The 17,476-nt window shown below is 52.0% G+C and overlaps 1 protein-coding gene across 1 annotated transcript in view; it reads left to right on the forward strand.

The window, feature by feature from the left end:
* The window catches only part of USH1C (USH1 protein network component harmonin), a 36,210-nt gene extending 24,848 nt beyond the window's left edge, over window positions 1–11,362 (forward strand). The window contains exons 19-27 of the mRNA XM_014460076.2: window positions 311–361; window positions 3,211–3,252; window positions 3,803–3,856; window positions 4,189–4,288; window positions 5,286–5,392; window positions 6,751–6,806; window positions 7,847–7,950; window positions 9,112–9,283; window positions 11,296–11,362. Of these exons, the coding sequence (XP_014315562.2) occupies window positions 311–361; window positions 3,211–3,252; window positions 3,803–3,856; window positions 4,189–4,288; window positions 5,286–5,392; window positions 6,751–6,806; window positions 7,847–7,950; window positions 9,112–9,283; window positions 11,296–11,362 (753 nt within the window). The remainder of the gene's footprint in view (window positions 1–310; window positions 362–3,210; window positions 3,253–3,802; window positions 3,857–4,188; window positions 4,289–5,285; window positions 5,393–6,750; window positions 6,807–7,846; window positions 7,951–9,111; window positions 9,284–11,295) is intronic.
* Window positions 11,363–17,476: the final 6,114 nt, after the last annotated feature.

Here is a 17,476-nt window from a genome sequence, read left to right on the forward strand (position 1 = left end):
CAGATACTTATTTTGAGCTCTAGCTGTCCTGTCAGCTTCCCGACAAGCTAGGTTCATGCTCTCGTGATAGCTGCTGGTGCATCTGTGTCGCATGCTCTGGCTGATGACAAGGGGTGGTGTCTGCTTGACTAGAACTGGGTAGCTGTGTGTCTGGGGACATCGTACGGGGCCAGAATGTAAATCAGGCTGTGTCTATTTGGGGAGGGATTTTGTCAGGGCCACCCCAGGGTGGCAGGCCCGTGATCGGGCACCAGGGGGCAGACGAGGCCTGTTGGTAACATCCAGCATGGAACTTTTTTTTTTCTGGCAGCCACAGGAGATGTTGAAGAGGATGGTGGTTTATCAGACAGCGTTCAGACAAGTACAGTGATACCCGTCGTGTGTCTGTGGTCCTCCCTGCCACCCCGTGTCTCCCACTCTGACTTCTCTCTCTGGGAGTGCTGGTGGCTCTCCGGTAGCCCCTAGTGCCATCTGCTGGGAGCCTCAGGCCAAAGCTGTGTCCCCATGGCCACAGCCAGGGGTTGGGGAGGGTCTCGTGTCAGGTGGGGACATTAGGTTTGTTGGGCCCCATGCAGGATCCGTGGGGGCTCGGCTCTTACTGCTGTTTGTTCAAAGAGGAATAGGACAGAGGAAATCCTCAGAGGCCAAGATGGGCCCTTGTTCCAGGCCTAGGTGCCTGAGGTTTCTACCTGCCCCTCCCCCCATTTTGGCCCCTCAAGGCAGATCACAGAGTCAACCCAGCCCCCCCCGCCCCCCGGCACTGAACCCACATCAGGGAGGAAGTGATGGCCCAGATCCTCATCTGCCCAGGGTGCTCCTGTACACGGGGCCACAGAGGTCCTAGCTGGTCCATGAGTGGGGTCGGGAGGCAGCCACTTATTCTCCCCACCTCCTGGGGCTCACATCCACAGAACCACCATTGATTGGCTGCCTCACCACCAATGAAAGAGATCCCCAGATGGAGGGAGATTGTGCAGCCCAGCTCCCCACTGATAACCCACCACCCAACCACAGGCGAATGTGACTACAGGCAGGAAGCTGAGGGGAGGTGTCGGCTGACAGTGAGACATGGGGGTCTGCCAAGGAGGCTGCTCCCAATGACAGGCGGTGGCTAACAGAAGGTGTGCTGCGCCAAGCACTATCTCTCAATACTTTATGTCTGTTAATTCATTCAATCTTTACAACAACCTAGGAGTTACGTGCTATCATCATCCCCATGTTGTAGATGAGGAACTGACGCAGAGATTAGGAAACACCTGTGATGTTCTGACACACACAGCCGGTGTCAGACCGCAGGTTTTAATTCGGGGGGTTGGGCCCCTCAACGCTGTGCCATTCTGTTTCTCCAAGCACCAGGATGGTAAAAGAGACATGTCAGGGCCGTGTTGCTTAGGGCACACACAGGTTCAAAGAGAGAGAAACAGGAAGGTGAGAAATCCAAGGGCCCAGACCGGGAGTCAAGCCCTCGCTCCACTGCCCACTGACTGGCTGGCCTTGGGCATGAATGTCACCTCTCTGGGCCTCCTTTTCTCCTCTGTTGGATGAAGGGTTGGGCTCCTTTTTCTTTCATATATATATATATATATATATATATATATATATTTTTATATTATTGATTTTTTACAGAGAGGAAGGGAGAGGAATAGAGAGTTAGAAACATCGATGAGAGAGAAACATCAATCAGCTGCCTCCTGCACACCCCCTACTAGGGATGAGCCCGCAACCCAGGTACATGCCCTTGACCAGAATCGAACCCGGGACCCTTCAGTCCGCAGGCCAACGCTCTATCCACTGAGCCAAACCGGTTAGGGCTTGGGCTCCTTTTTCAATGGCTGACCAGCTATAATGGCTTATAAGTCTCTGATCTAAATTTACACAAGACACAAGCACTTGCCATCTGGCCCATCCCTGAGAGCAGATTCTCAGGGGGAAGATTCTCGGGCCCCGAGCCAGCACTTCCGAGTTCTGCAGAAGAGACAGCCAGGGGTAGGCAGGGCCCTCCTGAAAGAGCATTGACTCAGATCCTGCCTCATGATCTCTCTTGCTTGTGGATTTGCTGCCCTGACATCCATAGACTGACCTGGGGGTGGCCTCGAGCTGGGCCAGGCTGGAGACTCCTTGGCTTTTTGGGGTTGAGCCGAGGTGATGATTAGAGAGGAGGGAGGACAGGCAGATGCCCAGGGAGCCATCTGCTGATGTGTGGCCCTCGTCTTGTACCCCGAGCTTGGATGTTTTATGCTGGGCATAGCGGTGGCTGTGGCCTCCCCATAATGCTGACCACAGGCCGCAAGGGTGTGGCCTAGGGAACTGTGTGCTGGGGGTGGCTCCGCTCAGTCCAGAAAGGCCGCTCCTTTGCTCCCATATTCCCATGGGGACTAGCAGAGGCTTTGCTGCTCTCAGGCCTGGTGTGCCTGGCCCCTCAGTCTGTGGACCCCGGGCTCCCGCTCTCTGTGTGACCCCTGGCTCTACCTCCTCCTCCCTTCTCACCACCTTGTTTCTACATCTTGGGAATATTGTTCCCAGAGCCTCCACCATCCAGTTCCCGAGCTGCGTGTCCTCTCGCCTCTTCCCTGGCTAAGGCTCTGAGGAGGCCTCTCACCTTCTAGATAAACACTACATTGAAATCAACACTGGACATGGGCAGGCACAGACTTCCCGCCTTTCCTCATGGTGCCTGCACTCCCTTTGCTCCTGCCCCGCCCCCCATCATCCTGTGACTGATTCCCCAGGACAAGCAGTCTCTTGAACAGTGTTGGTCTTTCTTTGGGATCATAGCCCTGCATGGAGAAAAGCTGGGCTTCACTCCCTCCTCTCCAAAAGTCTGGACCTGGCCTCGCAGGGCATGTGCAGGAACTGAAGTAGGGCCATAGGGAAGATAAGACCTTCAATAAGGCTGGTGCTGCCTAGGCCACCTGGACATCTGTCAGCTTGGTGCCCCTGTCAGCCACAGATGTTAACACCCCCCCCCCTCCCCGCCACTCCCAAGAACAGTGCAGGGTCCAGGGCTTGGACTCTCCTGATGCTTCCCACAGCTTTCTGCTCCTGGGCAGGGGTGCTCCGGCTGTTGGGGCTGCCAGCCTCCTCCTGCATGCCCATCCAGGCCACACCTGGCCCCCTCACCCTCTCCCCTACCTCTGCCCTAAGCTTGCTTCCTGCATTGACCCTCAGGGGCCTCAGATCTGTTGCCCTAACACACTCCTTTCCTTCCAGGATTTCCGGAAATATGAGGAAGGCTTTGACCCCTACTCCATGGTGAGAGAGAGCTCTCTTCCCCCGGGAGTAACCCCAGGAATGAGGGCTGGGGGGTTACAATGTGTTTGGTGGTGATACGTTCTGGGCCCTGGGGGTGCCAGGGATGAGCACATGGGAGCCACAAGAAGGACCCAACTGCTCTGCTCTTTCCTGTGAAGGCACCTTTCAAATGGCATTCAAGTGGGAAGTGTATGGTGTGTGAGTGTGTGTGTGTGTGTGTGTGTGTGTGTGTGTGTCTGTGTGTGTCTGATAACAAGTTACACTCACTGAGCACTAACTACATGCCAGGCACTGTGCTATGTGTTTATGAGGCATGCTCTCACCATCTCACAACATTCCCAGGAAGAATGGATCTGGGATTTGTGCGTGTGCCCACATGTTCCCCAGGGGGGCTGGGACACCCAGTTGAAGACTGATGGTGGGAGGCTGGGAAAGGTCCCCTTGTCCATGTCCTCCTTAAGTGCTTGAGGACAGCCATGTCCCTTCCCACCCCGGCCCCACCCTCATCCTTCAGACAGACTCAAAGCTCCCCACTGTCTTTTCCCTCTAGTTCACCCCAGAGCAGATCATAGGGAAGGATATCCGGCTCCTGCGCATTAAGAAGGTACCTGGGCACATGGAGGTTGGATAGCCGCCACCCTTCTCTGCCCTTGCCCCTCCCATCTTGGTCCCTTGCTTCTCCAACTCTCAAGAGACTCCTGGCTAACTCTCAAGATTCCCACTATCCCTCCTCACTCCCTTGAGGGGGCCCCTCCTGTGGTGGTGTCCCACGCCCTGGCCCTGCCTGGTGACCATGCCTCATTTTCTCCCTACGGCCCTGCCATTGGCCCCATGGCTTCTCCTGTCCTCTACGTGGCCCTGCCAAGAGGCTCATTGCCCAGGTGCCCACAGGCTGCTGTCTGCTCGGCTCCCTAAGGCCTGTTTTTCTCTAACCAGGAGGGATCCTTAGACCTGGCCTTGGAAGGTGGTGTGGACTCCCCAATCGGCAAGGTGGTCGTCTCGGCTGTTTACGAGGGGGGAGCTGCTGAGCGGCATGGTGAGTGGGGACAGCGTGTCCTGGTTTGGGGATGGTGTGATGGTTATACAGGACTCTATAGGAAAGCCAACAGCTGCCCACTCGGAGTGGTTGGCAGTTGCTCAAGAATGCCCCTTCCTGTTCATACGTCCACCCAGTACCACATGTTGCCTATGTGCATACAGTGGCGCCAGGGCCTGTGGGTACACAGCCAAATCAGATATACCCTGCCCTCCGGGGGCTCCCCATCTAGTGGTGAAAACATGCTCAGAATCGCCAGGTACTGACAATAACAGTGCAGTCTGCCAAGGGCTGACAAAGGACTATGGGGGTAGAGGGAAGCTGTGGGAACTCTGAGGGGCCCCTAAGCCACCAAAGGAAAGGGGGCTGCTGGGAAGAGACCGTCTGTCAACAAATAGATAGATGATTACAAATTGTGAACTACGCTCTGCAGGAAAGGACCAGGATACAGTGGGAGAATAGAAAGAGAGATCTACTTTAGAGTGAGAGGGGGTCAGGGAAGACCTCTTTGAGGAGAAGACATTTCATCTCAGTTGTAGACTAGATGAAAAAGAGGGAACAGTATTTCAGGTGGAACAGCAGGTGAGGCAGGAAAGAACTTGGCCAGCTCAGGGTCCTGAAGCAGACCAGCAGGGCTGGAGCACAGAGAGGGATGGCTTGCAGAACTAGCTCATGTTTCTAGTAACCTCCCTGGGAATGCAGGCCTGCCTCCCTCTGACATAGCAGAGGCCCGTAGGAAAGCTGGGTGACAAAGATTATCACTGGTGTCCCTGTCTACTAAGTGGAGTGGGGGTGAGGGCGTGCGGACGGTGTGGGAAGGAAGTGCCTTTGAGCAACCTGGCGGATTGTTTCCCCTCGTGCTTCCGGAGCCCATGTGAGCTTTCAGAATCCAGGAGTCAGGCTCCTTCTGCAGGTCCACGGTGACCCCCTTAGCCAAGCCCTGGGCCAGGCACATGTCGCGTACAGCCCAGTTGCCAATCAGCCTCATTTCCCGCAGGCGGTCTCGTGAAAGGAGACGAGGTCATGGCAATCAACGGCAAAATCGTGACGGACTACACCCTGGCTGAGGCTGAGGCTGCCCTGCAGAAGGCCTGGAATCAGGGGGTAAGCGCGAACCTCCTCCCTGCCTCCCTCCCTTGCGTGTTTGCCTCAAACCCTGGCCTCTGCAACCAGGCCTTAGAGCCAGGGTTCCTCATCCCTGGGGGGTATCCAGGATCCAGGCAACACGGGTGGTGCCCACCTATCCCATCCAGCCGAGCGTCTCAGTCTGACAATGTGGGATTCAGAAAAATAAATGTTAGTTCCTGATTTTAAATCCAAAAAGCAAGTAGCACAGATACAGACTCCAGAAGACCAGGTGTGGCAACCCACCCAAGAAGAAAACTTAAGGTCTTCTGTAAGTGCGCACTGACCAGGAATCAAGAGTGCCTGGGGCTATTAGAAAGCATTCACAGAAGCAGAGGGCCCAGAATGGAGGAGGGGCTGAGGGTAGCCTGCTCTGTGATCATTAGACACCTGGGTCAGGGCCACCACATAAGATCTCCCAGGCTGTGCACTGCACAACTCGAGGGGTGCCCTCCTACCGACTACAGTGTGAATGGCGCCCGCTCATGTTGTGCAATGCACAACCTGTGCAACTGTATGCAGGCAGCCGAGCCTGGGGTATTAAGTTCAGAGCCGAGGAAGCTGACCAGATGGGACTGGGACCCACATGAAGGGATGTGGAGAAGAGAAGACTTACGGGTAACATGATGACTGTCTTTGATTATCTGAAGGGCTGCCTTAGGGTAGAGGGAGCAGAAGTGCTTTCTGTGGTTCTTGAGGACAGAACTGGATTGGATGGAGGGAGGTCCTGGGAAGAGATTTCAGTTCCATATTAGGAGCATGGTAGAGGGACCCAGTGGTAGTTCACATACCTTTTATTGAATACGCCCAAATCAAGGGTGAACAATGATGGATAAGCCAAGGATGGCAGTGATCCATGGAGGGGTGCATGGGTTAGGATCAGAAATCTAGGCCTGCAATTCCCTAATTGGCTGTACCTCAGAATAACTCAGGGACCTTGTTAAAAATACAGTTTCCCAGGACCTACCCTAGATTTCCAGGGGTCAAGTCCAAGAATCTAGAGTTTTAAGAAATTCCCCCATGATCCCAAGGTTGCTGCCTGGCCCTGGTCCACAGGTCAGCATTTGGGAACTTGGTGTCATACAAGCGCCTGGCAACCCTGGCTCTGTGGTTTGAAGCCTCAGAGACGGGAAGCTTCCCCAGACCATGGGGCCACAAAGTGAGACCCATCCCACCAGGAGGTCCTCCAGCCCCAACTGGGCCCACCTTCCCATGGGAAGAAGGTCCAAGCCAGCTGATCCTGGGCCATGGTGCCCAGGAATGGGAATGGAGTGTCAGGGGCAGACATGCCATCAATCCCTGAGCATGCCCTAGCATCACATACCTTCTCCCCGCAGGACTGGATCGACCTTGTTGTTGCTGTCTGTCCCCCAAAGGAGTATGATGACGAGCTGTAAGTGTGTGCGGGAGCCTGGCACACTGCCTCCTCTGTCTCTTCCTCCTCCAGAATCTTGGCTCCCTTCTGCCAGCCCACTCCCGGCCTCCATCAGCCTGAAGGAATGACCCAAGCACACAGCTTCTAGTAGAAATCACTCCTAGAAAGCACCGAGCTAGAGAAAGCCTAGAACTAAGTCATGGTCCTCAAGCATTTTCAGAGCTGTCTCTGAGACTATCTTGTCCAAATTCTTCTTTACGTCTGGAAAACTAAGGCCCAGAGAGGTTCAGGTCTCAGACCAAGTAAACGGTGAAGTTGGTACAAAGCCTCGGGACTTCTGATTCCCCGCTCAGAGGCTCAGCCCTCGCACCCTCATCAGCTAGTTTACAGATTTCGCTTTTACTCTCTGGACGGTCTCCCTGATAGGTAACTGCTTTGCTTCTTGCTGAGTCTTTAAGCTGCTAGGACCACAGACTTTGGCCCTACCTGCAGGATCTGCGAAGAGGCTTGGTCCAGTTTCCATCTTTCTCTGTGATTTCCTATATGTCTGTTTCTTTCTGTTTCATTCCTGTCTCTGTACCTGTGTGGATCTCTAGTTCATTCTCTCTGTGTCTCCTTCCCCTCTCTCCCTCTTCCCCATCCTCCCTGTCAATCTCCCCACTCTTTCCCCTTCGTCTTTCTTCTCTTCATCGCCTTCCCTCTTCTTTCTTACCTTCTCCTTTGCTTCTCTATCTTTGAGTCTCTGCATCCGTTTTTATCTGTCTTTCTCTGTCTCTGTCTTTGTTTCTCTCTACCTCTCTGGTGTCTGACTTCCATCCTCATCTTATCACATCGCCTCCTTACCCCTCTGCTTGCCTGTCGTGGCTGGACCTGCCTGCTCCCCCTGCCCAGCAGAGGCTGAGTCCTGTGCATGTCTTGGAGAAATCAAGGTCTCGTAGCAAGGAATTCTGGAACCTGGGGCCTAGGCAGGAGCCAAGTGAAGGGAGAGGTCCGATGGAGCTCTGCCTGGGAATAACTGAGCCCTGTTTTGTGTTTCCTGCTCTGCTCTGCGTATGTAGCTCTTCTCTTCCCTCCTCTGCAGCCGAAAGCCCCCAGCCGGTCCGAAAGCTCCTTGAAGACCGTGCTCCCGTGGTTAGACACGGGTTCTTCCTGCAGCTGGAGCCTGGCAGCCCCCCACGGTGAATAGGCAGGCGGGCTGCAGGGCCCCGTCTGTCCGTGCTGCGTGCCGTGGCCGTCTGCTGCCCATGCCGTCGGCAGGTTCTTTGGACTGGTGTCTGGAGGGGCACAGGAGGCGCCATTCCTGAAGTGCCACTCAGGCCTGCTCTTGGCCACACTGGGTTTCTGTTGGACTCAAAGGCCCTCTCATTCAGGGGAGCTGAGCAGAGCCTGCTTTGTAGCAGGCTGGGTCCTGGGCATCCTGACTCACCACAGCCCTGGGACCTGCCACGGGTCCCACACAGCACCCCAGTGAGCAGGATGGAGCGGTGAGCACCATCCTCTGCTGGGCACAGACAGTGCTTCAAACCGGGCACCACGGGCTTGGAGAGCCCAAAGCAAGTGCAGCCTGGAGTTCCCCTTCCCTGGGGTGCCACCTTCTGGGAGCCCTGCTCCACCTCGCCCCATGCTTGGGCAGGGCCAGGGCGATTAAGAAGCAATGAAGGCTGGTCCAAAGAACCAGGGTTGGCCTATTGGGGTTGTTCATGTTGTGACCTGTCGTGGCCTGAGCCCGGCTCAGACCAAACTGTCCTCTGTGCCTTCTCTCTCCCGTGGCTCTGGATTCTTCTCTGAGGGACACGGTGGAGCCCACCTGTGGGATGTGTTTTCCACCCTGTGACAGGGCTGTGCCCATGGGCAGAGCTGGCAGGTGGCTGTGAATCTGGTGTTTGGTGTGGTCTAAAGCCCACAGCTAGCAGCATTTAGGGCAGACTCGAGCCTGGACTTATGTCTTTTCTGTCACAAGTTCCTCAAAACATAAGGGCCTCATGCTCCCAAGACCATTGGCCGGCTCTGCTGTGGTTTCTGGGATGGCCTCAGTGGCCCTATGTTTTCTGTCGCTTGTCCTCTGCTCTTTGTGAGGGACCCTAGCCCCTCTGCCTTCCAGTCCCCTCCTACCTCATCCCAGGTGTCCCTTCTGCTTCCTCCCTGGCCTCCTGTGTGCTGTGGCTATGACTGGTGTGTAGCTGCTGGGGGCCTGCACCAAGAGGGGCTGCCAGAGGTTGGCAGGGCCGTGCACCCCTGGGGAGTCCTGCCTGTTGTCAGGCCCTTCCCTGGGCTGAGTGTGCACCCACAAGGCCTGCACCCTCCTGGTCTGTTTTATCTTCCACACAGGACCTTCTTCTGAAGTCCGGAAGGAGAAACCAAATTCACCCCTTGAAGCCAGTGAGCTCTGGACCCGCCCTTCTGAACACAAAGCCGGGAACCAGCCTTGAGAGACGCCAGCCTGCAGGCACCCTGGAAACCCACAGTCAGCACCCAGCGGCTCCAGACACCCATTGGCCCTGTAGAAGAGCTGCACAGGAGCACCTCGGCCATTGCTCTGAAGGCCAGTATGGAGGGAGAGCAGCCAATCGTTCTGGAAGGGCCCCTGGAAACCGGACTCGTGTCTTCTCTCTGGCCCTGTGAATTTGGTCTCTCCCAGCCCTGGGAGACTTCTCCCTTGAAATCCAATAGGACCTGACTCTTCGGTCCCACTCTCTACACCCTTCTCCCCTTGGTCCTGCTGTCATTGCTGCTAAGATTGCTGCCACAAACCTTACTCTGAACTCATCAATAAAATAAACAGATTTCTTTTCCAGCTTACAGGAGAGAGTGTGGATTTGGGTAGCAAATTCAAGACTGTGAAATTAAAAAAACAACAACACATAACGTTTTGGCTCCTAATCAAGAATGAGAAACAGAACCCAGTGCTGGAATTTGGGTCTCACAGGAAGGAAATAATCAAGGCCAGGAGCTGGCTTGGAGCCGAGGCTGAGGCAGCAGAGCCAGGCTGAGCTGGGCTTCAGTGTCTTCTCAGCAGAAAGATGGCAGGAAATGAAGCCAGTGTCTTAGAGACTTCACTCAATTCCAGAAAGCATAGCTTCAAGCAGGAGCCCCAGATGGTTGCCTCAAGGTGTGGGGATCCCCAGCTTCTCTCAGGGACAGCATGGCCACAGCTGCTTCCCCTGAGGTCACCAAGACAGGGTGTGAGTGAGGGAGGTGCAGAGGTCCAGCCCATCCATGAAATTTTATCCAGCAGAACCTCATGGAAGGAGACAGGGATTGAGCCAAGGAGCTGTAGGGGGATTAGTGGAGGCCCTCCTGGTCACAGGGCCCAGGAACGCTCTCAGGCTAGCTCCAGGGAAGAGAGTGGGGTCGTGTCAGTATAGGCATCTTACGGAAATCCAAGCCAAGGAGACAGCTATATCTCCAGCTATTCTTAGTTCTTGGCACCTCAGAACAAATGAGTTTATCAGTGCTTTTCAGCGCTTGATGAGTGGGACAACAGAGAGGGCCTGAGCCCCTGGTTTGCGGAGAGGAGCAGGGAAGGTGTGCCACTGGGCAGGGTGGGAAGAGGGAAGAGGGGAGGCTGGGACGTGAGTGACATAAGTTCTGAGCCACGAGGTTGCCTAGGGCAGGGTGTGTGGGCTTCAGCTTACTTTTTTATAAGCCTGACTCCTCTTCACTATCACCAAGGAAATCAATTTTCATGTATTGGAAAGTTCTCCCATGTTGAACCCAAAGTACACAGCTCTCCCCAGCAGATATTGGCAGTAACCAGGTAAGAAGTGGAAAGCCCAAAGAATGTGTATAGAGGTTTTGCCTAAAGCAGTTCCTAACTTTCCGGGGGAGCCATGTGGGGCCCTGCTGAGGCGAGAGTCCACTAGGGGCACTGGGCCAGACCTGGGAATTCACTTCAGTGCCAAGGCTGAGTATTCAGGAAAAAACCCATCCAGGCAAAGGACAGCCATGCATCACCCATTGGCTCCCACACACATGGCAGACATCACTACTGTAATCCCAGTGCTCTCTCTAACCAGCTAAACAGGGAGCCACTAACAACTGATCAAACCTGGCCACAAGATGAGCCCTACTTGCCACCTTTGAATCGACCTCCCATCCTTGGGTATTCAGGAAAACTGAGGCCAAGGAGGGGCTTTCTTGTCCAGTGTTCCCCTAACTTGGTGGTAGAGCTACCATTTCTGTTGCACCGTGGAAACAAAACCGGAAAAAGTTGGGAACTCGAGGTGCCCTTTGACTGTGAACTTTTAGCATTTTATTTATCTCATTGAACTTGCTTCCCACAGCTAGTCTCAGGTTTACTGAGCTGGCCTTGAACCTCTCACCTCTGCATCTGGAAGTCGGAGTGCAAGGGCTGGGGTACAGCCTCTGTGCTTAGAGACACCCCTTTGGGCCTGAGCAGGGCTAGGAAGTTGGTTTTCACCCGACTCCAACCTAATTCCCAAGCCTGAGACTTGGATAAAAATCTGTTCTCAGAGCTGAAAGCCCTTTTCTCTTCCTGTCCTTGCAGTGACCCTTCCCAGGTCCCTGGGCCCAGGCTGGCCATGTTCTGTGAGAACCGGAGGGTGCAGGCATAGCCCCCTGGGAAAGGGAGATGGAGGCTGGCGCAGGGAGAGGGCAGAGGCCCTGCCACAGCTGTCCTCCTGGGGCCTGGAGGTGGCACCCTAGCAGCCCACCCATTGACCTTGGTGGGAGTAAGATTGCTACTAACGGTTAGGTATTTACTCTGTGTCAAGCACTGTGCTGAGCCCTAAATATATAGTGACATGTAATCATTACCAGACATTACTAAGAGGAGACAATGATGCTGTTTATGTTCATCAAGGGAGCTGAGGCACCAAGACTTAAGTAACATACCTGACTTAAATAGTAAATGGAAGAGCCAGATGTAGACCCAGGCAGGGTGGCTCCAAAAGTCCATATTGACCACCATGCTTACTGCTTCGAGAAGTGAGAAAGAAATGATGGGTGGAATATGATTTAAGAAGCACCAGGAAAAACTCCAGCCATAAAACAATTCCTCTCTGCACCTATCTTCTCTCTGCTTCATTGTGTCCTTCCCTCTGCAGAGTGAAGCAGCCCACGTCCGGCTCTCCTTAAAACTCTCCAACGCCTCCCACTGAGATGGACCCTTTGTGACAGAGATAGGTCACCCAATTCAAGACCACTTAAGTAAAAAATCCAGGGGTAGCTGATGTCAGGTCTGACTAGATCCAAGTAGTAAAACAAGACATCGGGAACTTGTTCTGGGCATCTGTAGCTGTCAGAGGGTGGGGTGGGGGTGAAAGCGAAAGAGAAAGAGGGGAGGGAGAGGAGAAATTTTAAGGAATTGGCTCAAACGATTGCAAAGCTTGGCAAGTCCAAAATCTGCAGGGCAGGCGAGCAGGTTGGAGACCCAGGGAAGAGCCAATGTTGCAGCTCAAGTCTGAAGGCACTTTGGGGGCAGAATTCCCTCTTCCTCAAGGGCATCAGTCTTTTTTCCATTAAGTTCTTCAACTGATTGGGTGAAACCCACCCACATTATAGAGGATAATTTTTACTCAAAGTCGACTAATTTAAATGTTAATTTCATCTAAAAAATACCTTCACAGCAACACCCAGACATGTTTGACCAAATATCTGGGTAGCGTGGCCTAGCCAAGTTGATACATAAAATTACCCAGCACACCATCTCTGGACTCCCCCCCCGTCTGGTTGGCTTCATTCTCATATAGGCTCTTCCCATGTGATGCCAAGATCCAAAACATAGTCTACCACGTAGTGCAACCTCAGTGGAAAAAGCACATCTCCATCCTAAGAGTTCCAGCTAAATCCCAAGGACTTACTCTGATTTGCTTGACTTGGGGGTAAAGCCTTCTCCAATTGGCCAAGCCTGAGACACACATTCACCCATGAAGCCCCATCAGCACCCCATGGAGTGAAGGGAAAGGATGGGTTCCAAAAGGAAAATCGGGGTGCTGTTACAGAGGAAGGAGAAATAGATCTTGGCAGGCACAAAGCAGGGTCCACTAAGGACCTCAGTCCCCCAAAGTTCCTTCTCCCCCTCCCTTCCTTCTGTTCTTCCCTTTTCCTGTCCCTGTGACCTACTCTGGGAGGAATCAGGTGCTCAGGAGGCCAGGGGTTAGCTCCCTCAGTGTGTGGAACCCTCACCAACTCACAGCTGCTTGGCCACCACTTGGGGAGAAGAAATGGGGAAGTGAGGGGCCTGCTATGACCACAGAACTCCCACGGCTGAGACACAGCAGTCCCAACACTTGCTCCCCAAGTACCCTGAGAAGTGAGAACTCGAATCTGACCTGGGGCACACTACTGAAGCTCTATATCCATTTCCCCAAGTACAAAAAGGAGCATAAATAGTACCTACTTCACAGACCGATGAGAATCTAAAGGAATATAGATAGAGAACTTAGAAACAGTTCTTGGATCTCAAGTGAATGATAACTTTTTTAAAAATCTGGGATAGGTGCTGTAGAAAGAGCAGCTTGGAGCCCATTTCACCCCTCAGGATGGAGCTTCCCAAAGATAGGTGTAAGGCAAATTGTTCCTTCCCCTGCCCCTGTGCCCCCCAAACTTATGACTCCAGCAACTGGGGGAGCTGCTCCCTTCCATGTGTTAAGTACAGAAAGTCCTCCATGGCCCTTCCCTTTCTAGGGAGCACTTGCTCCCCCAAGAGGCCACCAGCTGAGTTCATACACGTGCACACACATGTATACAGATTTGAGTTTTAATATTCATCTTTATTAACTTTAGCCTGAAGTGTACACAAGGTTTTTTAGAATAAAGACAGAGTGCTCATCAACTGCCTTACAGTAAATGATAAGCATGTCTGTCCCTCTCCCCCTCTCAGTTGCCCCAGACTTTACCTCTCATGTGATGCAATGAAAACCTGATGGAAAAATCTACTTGAGTGGTAAGAGACTCCATAGGCCAGAGATGGGAAACAATGGATTTTCCCCATTTACATACAGGAGAGAGACGGTGGCCCCCTCCCCTCCAGAAAGGAGAGAAAGATAAAACAACAGGTTTGCTTCTTTGAGAGGGGATGGAAAGGGTTGTGGATTCTCACCCGAAACTTCTGGAATGTACACACCTATGGAGTAAGAACTCTAGTCTTCGTGGCACCTTAGGGGCTGGTCCTGGTTCCAAAACTTTGGCCCTCTTGGGGAGATAAGAGAAGTTGTATTATCTTTTTTGAAAATTGTGGTAAAATACACATAACATAAAATTTACCATCTTAATAATTTTAAGTGGGTCGTTCGGTGATATTCAGCACATTCACATTGTTGTGCCACCATCCATCTCCAGAGCCCTTTATCATGCAGACCTGGAACTCCATGTTCACTGAGCACGAACTCCCCACCCCCCTCCACCCAGCCCCTGGCAACCACCACGCTACTTTCTGTCTCTATGAATCTGACTACTTTAGATACCTCATGAGAGTAGAATCATACAGTATTTGTCTTTTTATGACTGGCTTATCTCACTTAGTTTAATGTCCTCAAGGTTTCTCCATGTGGTAACCTGTGTTAGAATGTCCTTCCTTCTTAAGGCTGAGTAATATTCCATTGTATGTACCACATTTCGTTTATCCATTCATCTGTCAGTGGACACTTGGATGGCTTTCACCTTTGGCTATTGTGAATGATGCTGCTATGAACACAGGTGCACAAATATCTCTTGGAGATTCTGCTTTCAATTATTTTGGGCATGGACCCACACGTGGGATTGCTGGATATGTTTTATTTTCCCTTTGGGTCAGAGCACTTATCTAGACAAATAGCTACAGATCTAATTCTCACAGTACATGAAGGGCAAAACGCTCCTAGGGGAAGAGGAAGCAAAACTCCCTTATCTTTATTTCTTACATATCTTTTCCAAGTCTCAGGAGGCGAGGGCTTTTTGCAGGAGCTCTGAGAAATCCAAGGGAGCTTACTTCCCCACAGCCCACGTGCTGCTTACAGGTGGGCAGACCATCGAGGTTCTCAGCGAGCACTACAGGCAGGCGATGAGGGCAGCCACCTCAGAGGAAGGATAGTTCCTCCCTCTCTGCCTAAATGCCCACAACGAGCCACTCTGGCCACAGACTCTTCATCCGTCAAAGGCAACCCTGAAACCAGAGAGTCAGTTCAGATTCTGCGGTTCAGGCCCATCACCCACTTAATAGGTCAAAGAGCACAATTCTGCCTCGGGCTCCAATCCCTCAGCACCGTCCAACAGGCACCAGCAGCCACCTCAGGCCTCCGTGCCCGACTCAGGGTCCACAGATGGATTTAGGGAGCATTTACAAACCCCAGTGTTTGAATCTCCTTTTGGAGAAGTGATCCTAAGCTTTTATCAGATTTAACCCAAAAGAGGTTCAATCCACTCTCATAAAAGGGTGACAATTAAAACAAAAACAAAACCTTAATAGTGAGGTATTGGGAATTCCCCAAAAATTAAATAGTGAGTTCCTTCGGTGCAGGCCTTGTATTCACCACTGTATCTCCAGCACTTAGTAAGGTGCTTAGCACATAGTATGTGCTCAGCAAAGATAAGCCGACAAATGAATGAAGAAGAATCTGTCAAAAACAGATAAAGAAAATGCACCTCAATGAGATGATGTAAGTCAATGAGAAAACTGAATCCAATTTTTCACTTAGCTGAGGAAACACACAGCTGTTCTGTGGGTGAACATTATCACGGATCGATTCATTTGTTCGTTTGTCCACTCAATATTCATTTAACAAATACTTATTGAAATGGAGCACCTTCTGTACCAGATCCTAGTCCATTGAGACAGACAGACCTGCAAATGAACCGTCACAATACTGGGTGGTATAAGGTCAGTGACAGGGACCATACCAAATGCTGGGAGACCCAAGCCAGGGACTGCCTGTGGGAGGTTAGGGAAGGCTTCACCCAGGAAGTGACATTTGAGCTCAGTGCTGAAAGCTGAGATGCAGGTAGTCAGTGGGCAAAGGAGCCTGTTTTCAGTTTCCATTGCCTGGTGCTGGGCACACACACAATAGGTGCTTCCTAAATGTGGATTGTCAAGTGAACAGCCACCATCTGTAGGGGTAACTCCTTAGCTGGAAATCCCAGAGCATGGGCAACCCAGTCCCCACCGTCCATTATTTTCCATGACTCCTCAGTGTGCCCCATCCCAGCAAGACTCATGGTCACTCACTGCAACTGGAGCCTTATGCCAGCTTCCCCACCTTCACCCACACTGATATCCCTCCCCAGCCATACGTCTTCTCCCTTCTTCCCCTGGACAGGCTGGGCCATCCCTCAAGCCACCTTTTCTCCTAAAGCATCCAATAGGCTACCTCTCCAAGCCCAGTCAACCTAGGTTATGCCTCTCACCGGCTGTGAGACCTAGGGCAAGTCCCTTAGCCCCTCTGGGCCTCTGTTTCCTAAGGACACAATAATAATCATGCTGCGGGGTTACAGGGGAATCCAGCCGGCACACAGTAGATACTCAATAAATGCCTGCTCATTGATTGACTAATTGCCTTCGTTACACATCTGGGCACCCATTGGATGAGCTAGGTTATTTCTCCCAATTCGGGGAGCAAGCAACAAACACCTCAACACCCTCTTCCCCCACCCTTTCTCACGGGGGTTGAACCAGCGGGGAATTGGACTTGGTTTCTCCAACCCCAATGGAAAGGTGATACTTTTCTCCAAACCATCCAGCTCACTCTGACAAAACTTCTCCAAGCTCTGTCCTCTGCCCAAGCCCCAGAGCACCCACATCATAAAAGAGTATCATCTTTAAAGCACACTGGCTATTCAAAAGCTTAAAATTGAATACAATTACCAATTTGAATTTGAATTATACTCATTTTAGCTAAAAATAGATTTTGACTATGGGCATGAGGGGAGTACTTCAGCAATGTTTCCTTGGAACAGGTGAAAGTTAGGTAGTGGCTGTCAATCTCTCAATGTCTCTCTCTCACCCCCAACTCTTCCTCTCTCCCTTTCAGGTCTCCGCTTGCGTGAGTGGAGAGGTCTTTCTTTGCTCAAACCCCAAAGTGAAGGGTCTCCCTCCCTCCTCCCTGGAGAATCACAGTCACAGGCTGCCCACACTTATTTCCATTTATGCACAGAGCTTTCACCAGTGCACAAGGAAGCCAGCTATATGTGTTTCATATAGGCGCATCCTCAAGCAGCAAGGCTAAATAAGGACATGGGCTTACTCTGCAGACACCACTTCCAGACAAGGCCACCCACCTTGCTCCCACTCTCCTTCGTGCCTTCCTCATTTACCCCACCCCTAGCCCAGCCACCCCCTGCTGCTCAGCAGGAGACTCCCAGGCTCTGCTACTTACAGGGGACCTTGGACGTGAGTTTTACTCTCTGCCTTATGCCTTAAAGGGAGATGACGATCCAGCCAGATAATGCAATAAGGGCTTGGCACTTTGTCCTTGTCCACTTAAGTTTTAGGTAAGAGCTCAGTTAATTATTAAAAATCAGTAAGTGTTGAGCATTATTTATAATAGTCCAGATAAAGAGACAAAGCATGAATGAATTAGGAAAATGTGGTATGAAATGGATATTACTCAGCCATAAAAGGAAGGAAATCCTACCATTTGTGACAACTTGGATGAACCTTGAGGGCACTATGCTAAGTAAAATAAGTCAGACAGAGAAAGATGCTAGAGGAGGGAAATGGGTTATTGGGGTGAGGCCACAACATTAGTAACAAA

This window comes from Myotis lucifugus, unplaced genomic scaffold, assembly GCF_000147115.1.
Source record: "Myotis lucifugus unplaced genomic scaffold, Myoluc2.0 scaffold_124, whole genome shotgun sequence".
In the NCBI taxonomy this organism is placed as follows: domain Eukaryota; kingdom Metazoa; phylum Chordata; class Mammalia; order Chiroptera; family Vespertilionidae; genus Myotis; species Myotis lucifugus.